This window comes from Limulus polyphemus, unplaced genomic scaffold (genome assembly GCF_000517525.1).
Source record: "Limulus polyphemus unplaced genomic scaffold, Limulus_polyphemus-2.1.2 Scaffold2223, whole genome shotgun sequence".
Taxonomy (NCBI): Eukaryota; Metazoa; Arthropoda; class Merostomata; order Xiphosura; family Limulidae; genus Limulus; species Limulus polyphemus.
The window spans coordinates 128,028-134,613 of NW_013667833.1; the positions used below are offsets into that span (position 1 = coordinate 128,028).

The following is a 6,586-nucleotide window of genomic DNA, read 5'->3' on the forward strand; positions in this document are numbered from 1 at the left end:
CTTGTATACTATTAAAATATGGATTATTAGCTAAGATTTTATGCTATTCTAATTGATATAACGTAAACAAAAAGTAATTTAATAAAATTTTGAATGAAAGACACTAAAACCTTGTGTCATGCACAGTAACGGATACCCGGGGCAATAGGGTTAAACATTTTAAATTTCAAAAACTTGTATTATTCCTTCAATGTTTTTATGTTTATTCAATACAGTTATAAGACTACTTCACCGCTATGGATTACAAAGAGTAAAACCATGCTTGTTTTATTGTTCCTATTGATTTTTCCATCCAATTAAAGCAACTGGTTATGACAGTGGAAGTCACGTGACGCTGGTAACACTTAATGAGTTTTAGAAAGATTGGGGAACATCACAAATAATCCAGTATTTGCTAGGCACCCTCTATTCTTGTATATAAGTGCACCAGACAATTAATCGGGATTGAATTGTAGACAGGCAGAGATAGAGACAGACAATTGAGTCAAGCGTGGTAGTAAGTAAAGTGCATGAATCAATCGTTGTGAATTATAGTGTGTGTTTTAGTTAAAGTGACTGTGGAAATTAAGTGTATTGCAAAGTTGAATTGAGAAAGAATAAACTAGTTTTATTTAAGAAAAGACTTGTATTGCTGAAGTTTCTCGGAAAGAATTTCTACGAAAAATTAACAAACGAACACAGACGTAACAATATTGTAGATATCACAGGGTGCATAACTGGCAATTATTTCAGGGAATTACCCAGTCAACTGTTGAATTGCTTCGGTATATGGATGAAACTATATAGGGTATTTATTGTGCTCAACCACACATAATTGACAGTTTGCAATTAATAAAAATATTAATAGTTTGCTTTATGATGTGGTGTGTGTTAACAGATTGGGTTTTTGTGAAATCTTTATTATGTATTTAAATGGATATTAAAGAATATATTAGTTAAATTAGTGTTTGAATTCTTTTCAACTAGGGTTGACTTTCATAGCTTTCAGTAACTTTGATCAGTTTTATGTTGTTATATCAATGCTACAACAGACACCTATGAAACCTGAAAATGCACAAACCTCATGTACCAAATCAGGTTGCACCTTATTTATACCACATGGAGTACATTCGTTCTCCAGCATAAAAGCAATAGTATTGATTTGAACTGGTTATATATTTAGGCAACTGTCAACAAAGCTCTCTCAATATCCACAAAACAATTTTCTATATAACACTTTATTACAGAAATTAGGAAAATAAAGCCATATCACAAGCAGCCTGGCCATCTCTTCACTGCTGTCTTAGAGAATGTGCTTCCATTACTTTCTTTTCCACATTAGCTATACATTCTTCTCCCAACTCTTGGAAAATGGCTCTATAAGGCATATTTATATAAGGCATATTATATAAGGTATCTTGATTTTCAACCATAGAACGAGATATGTAATAGAATCAGCATTGATAGCATCTCTACATGATTACACAGTAAACTATGGCAACTGAAATTGCTCATTTGCTTATATAAGTCTTTCACACTGCTTTTAGAATGTTTTTGAAATTTCCACAACACTAAGGAAATTGAGCTCTATAACTTTCTTGCACACTTCATGAATAGGCCTAAAACAATATGGTGTTTAAATGGAACCCAGATAGTATAAGCAAGTTCAAACAAGAATTGCATGGGGTTAGAACAATATGGATTTGTGGTTACAAAGGATTATAATGAGAAGAAACATACTTGTGTCATACCTGCTATGGCTCAACCTGTGCTAATTAAAAGAAACTTGAAATGTAGTGGAATGCAAATACATTCCACGTAGTAAACATAGATTTAACTACCACTGTACAATACTACATAACTTGATGGCAAAACTAAACCAAGAGCATAATTTCTGAACACCTCCTACATATAAATGATACTTACCGTGTCTGGATTCTTCATCTTTTTCCTTTTCATCTGGTTCAATATCCTCTAAATGTAAAGGCCATAAGTCAATAACTAGCATAAAAATGAATTCACACTTAAATGATCCTCAAATCCAATAACCTCTTCCTGTTAGATCATATAAGTTTCAAATTTTTAAAAACAATAAAAATATTTTTTTAAACAACTTATGTTCAAAAAGAAAATACAGTAAAATTCCTTTTCATAAGGTGTCATATAAACATAAGAATTTTAATTTAAAAGCAACAATACAGTACATACGTTAGACAATAAAATTTCAGATCCAGGGCATCAAGACAGTAGATAAGTTATACAGTAGAATTTCAAATCCAGGGCAACAAGACAGTACACAAGCTAAGCAAAAAAAATTTAAATCCAGGTCATCAAGACCATACACATATTAGACAGTAATGTTAACATTTTTCTTACACTGAAAATGTATTTCCAATAAGCACTTACCTCAAACAAAGCTATCTTTTATAAATATCTGCTACCGGCACTTGTGTTTAAAATTTTTTTGCTAAAATTATAATAAATAGTTAATTAAAAACAACGTTTTATATTTACACAATAAAAACTTTTATTGAAGCCGTACGGCTTCCACTTTAAAATCTCTACAGGTACATGTTTCAATGTGATCTGTATCTGGAATTATGAGGAGGACATGGAACAATTACACAACCGTAAGAACAGAACACGGACATTTTGTTCCCAAGGCAGACAAAGTCTCCCAAACTCAACTGTAGAAGCAGGTAAAGAACCTTCTGCAACTAGAATTAACAAGAAGAGAGACATCTATTACACTCCACCATAGGAATAGGGTGTTGTCATCCAGAACCTGGCATTATGGGGAGGATCTTGCATAGGCTGGACCTGCTACAACCGATTAATTTGTTATTATGTCCATTGCAGTCCACCTGGGAAAAAGCATTTGGGGGAAATGGAAGGAGAGAAACCAGCTTTGCCCTCTTCTCACTGAGTGGATAATCATGAGTTTGCACTGTAAAATATATTTCTAAATTCACTCAGAATGTGTAGAATTGGCATGGGAGGGAGACAATATCCATTAGAGGAAGATACAACCAGGTCATGTAGATAGTGAGGGAAGAAGTTATTGGGAGTAGTCCACATTTTGGCCTGAATGATCCAAGGACATAGTGATGTGATGAATCTGATGAAAATAAAATGTCAGGAATTTGAACCCCAAAAGGAGGCAGTATGTATCAAATATCACCTTAAGGAGAGAAACAGACAAAGAAGTTGATTAGGATCAAAATGAGAGTGCAGGTGGGAAATAGAAGGTAAGGAAATGGGTGGGAACACCAAACCACCTAAACTGGCAGCATCTTTGGAAAGATAGATGGGTCAGGATAAAGGATGACATAGGAGGAATGGTAAAGAATGTGGATAACATTAAGGACATAAATATCTGAACAACGACAGCTGCAAGCAAGGAGGAGAAGAAAATAGGTCTTGAGGGAGAGAAGGCAGATGGAACATGAAGACAAAGGTTTAAATAGTGGGCAAGAAAGGGCATAAAGGGCCACATTGAAGATCCCAATAGGCATTTCTAAGGAATGAAAAGGAGGAAAAGGACAAAGAAATACCATACCAGATGAAAACTGGACAAATGTAAGAATGTCAACAAGGTCACCAGATAGTTAGACACAGTCGAAGTGGACAAGCTTTTGTCAAACAACCAAGTGAAGAATAAGGAAAGATGAGAAACTGAAGGGTGGAAATGACAAAAACCATGGTAAAGAGACCAAAATTGGAAGATACACTATCATCCAGGGTAAATTGATGTAGAAGAAGGTCTAATGGATCGATAAAGGAAATATGTAACACACAGAGTCAGTCTCTGGGCTGAAACAATGAACCTAACAAAAGCCATGCATGAAGACAGAGTGGTGACATCAGTGGAATGAGGGACCACTCCATGAGGAGAATCTTGATGAGAGAAGATAACTGATCCACCCCCGGATTCAGAATGCCAAGATAATGGCATGCTAATACCAAAATGTGGTTACTGTAGACCCAGAAAGGAGATCCAGTATGTGAAAGCACAGAGACCTGGCATTGGTATTCCATGGCTTAGTGACATAAGTGACCACTGTGGAGATGTTGGAATGACAATAACCACCACACCCATAAGAAAGGAAGGAAGTGGGACAAAGCTTAACAACCTGCCAAAGGCTTGAGAAAGGTGATATGGACAAAAGACTCCTTGATCAACCAGAAATCAGAAATCTCCCAGGAGTCGAGGTAACAACCCCAAATCTCTAAAGATGAATTTGTGAACAAAGGTAAATCCAGACAAGGGAGGCTAAGCAGCACCCTTGCTGTGGTCTGGACTCTGTCTAACCACCAAGCCAGGGACCTGAGGAGAAGTTCCACTGATCAAGGAGTGTCTACCAAAGGGAACTCATATGAGCCCAACCATGGGAATGAGAGCTTCCAAGGCTAGAAACCACAGAGATGACTGCTATTTTTGCTACAACACTTGAAATAAAAAGGAAATTTCTTATCTGAACCTTCAATCTGCTATAAGACCTGTTGCTCATGGACCTGATGTACCAGTACCTACTTCACCGGAGACTCTTCATACAGTTTCATCTGATTCTGAACCTGATGTCAATATAAATGATGATAGCGATTGTTTTCAACCTGAAATGTCTGGTGAATCACAACTTTTCACACAAGGTGAACTTATTGATTTGGTGAGAGATTTGGGCCTTCCAAAGAATCCTTCAGAGATTTTTGGGTCCACACTTCTAGCTAAGAGCTTACTTTCTCCAGGGACATTGTTTTACTGGTACAGAAATCGTGAGAAAGAGTTTATACCATACTTTTCACAAGAAGATTCATTGGTTTATTGCAACAATATTGTTCCATTAATACCAATGCTAGAAACTGCAGTCTATGAACCAAGTGAGTGGCTATTGTTCATTGATTCCTCCAAAAGAAGTCTAAAAGGTGCTCTCCTTCACAATGGTAACATATATGCATCTGTTCCTATAGTTCATTCGGTTCACTTGAAGGAAACATACAAAAATCTTGAGCTTTTTGTTAATAAGGTCAAATACAATGAACATGGTTGGCTACTTTGTGGAGACTTACAAGTCTTTTGTACGTTGTTGGGTCAACAATCTGGTTATACAAAGTTTCCATGTTTTTTGTGTGGGACAGCAGAGCATGAAGTCAGCAGTGGATAAAGGAGCAATGGCCATGCACAGTCAGCCTGATACCAGGATCAAAATACATTGAAAGTGAAAGTTTGGTTGACACAAAGAAAGTCTTATTACCTCCACTTCACACAAAACTGGGCTTGATGAAGCAGTTTGTAAAGACCTAAGACAAAGATGGCGACTGTTTCAAGTATCTATGTGAGCAATTCCCAGCTCTTTCAGAAGTGAAACTTAAAGAAGGGATTTTTGTTGGGCCTCAGATTAGGAAATTGACTTTGGATGAACAGTTTGAAAGGACAATGAGGAAAGTTGAAAAAGAAGCATGGATTGCTTTTAAAGATGTTATTGTCAAATGTTTAGGAAACAACAAGGACCCAAAATGTTGTCAATAACATGCTCAATAAATTCAAAAAGTTGGGTTGTAATATGAGCTTTAACCAACATAATAATAAAAAATGTTCATTGTGGTAAATAAAATAATAATTTGATCTAAGTAAAAGTTTTTGTCTTCCTGATTTGTACAAAATCCTTACATGACAGAAAAAAATTAATATTACTTTTGAAATCTGTGTAGCTGAATTATGGATAATCCATTATTAAAGCCAAAACAACTTTTATGAAGTTTAAATTTGCAGGCCTGTGTAATCAATATCTAAATGACCAGTCATTGAAAGTAACCTAAATGACAAAGGACATATAACTGAGTCCAACACTGATAAAAATTAGGATGATAAGGCACATAGCTAACAATGCTGAAAAAAAATATTCAGATAGAACAATGAATTGTATCTTACTAGTAGTAATGCTACGTACCTAGTTAACAAAGTTAAATATGAAATGGACAAACCATCTAAATGTACCTAGTCCATAAAATATGTAATAATAACGAACATGCAAGCAATGAAAATTACCTTGAAAACACATTAATAATCAATATCTATCTTACTATTCCTCTAAATTAACCTGGACAACACGTGACACTTAATTAAGTCCTACACTGATGAAAATGGGGTTGAGAAGGCACATCGTTAACAATGACAAAACAAAAAAAATTACTCAAATAGATTATGAATTAGATGTTACTAGTAGTAATGATATATAACTGACACAGAATCTAAACATACCGAGGTAAAGTATTTTTTAATAGTAAATTAACATGGATGAAAGGGAGCTTATTAGTCCATCAAGGCTTTCCCTTCCAGCTCCCAACTATAACCACCCCTTGCTACTCATGTATTCATCCAATCTTTTCTTAAACTCCACCACCCTTGAACGTATCTCATTCCGAAAGCCAACCACCCTGTTTGAAAAGTAATACTGCCCAGTGGTGGGATTCAGCCGGTTCGGACCGATTCGTGCGAACCTGTTCTTAGAATTTAATTACCTCCACGAACTGGTTGTTAACAATCGTATGTATAGGCCTAATAATAACGTTACAACTTACAAGTACGCGTGTTTACAATGCAACTTTA

General features: G+C 35.5%; 1 protein-coding gene across 1 annotated transcript in view; it reads right to left on the bottom strand.

Moving 5' to 3' along the window:
* The window catches only part of LOC106466326 (voltage-dependent calcium channel type D subunit alpha-1-like), a 167,449-nt gene that overhangs the window by 97,323 nt on the left and 63,540 nt on the right, over nucleotides 1–6,586 (bottom strand). Inside the window, exon 6 of the mRNA XM_022394309.1 lies at nucleotides 1,906–1,953. Within this exon, the coding sequence (XP_022250017.1) occupies nucleotides 1,906–1,953 (48 nt within the window). The remainder of the gene's footprint in view (nucleotides 1–1,905; nucleotides 1,954–6,586) is intronic.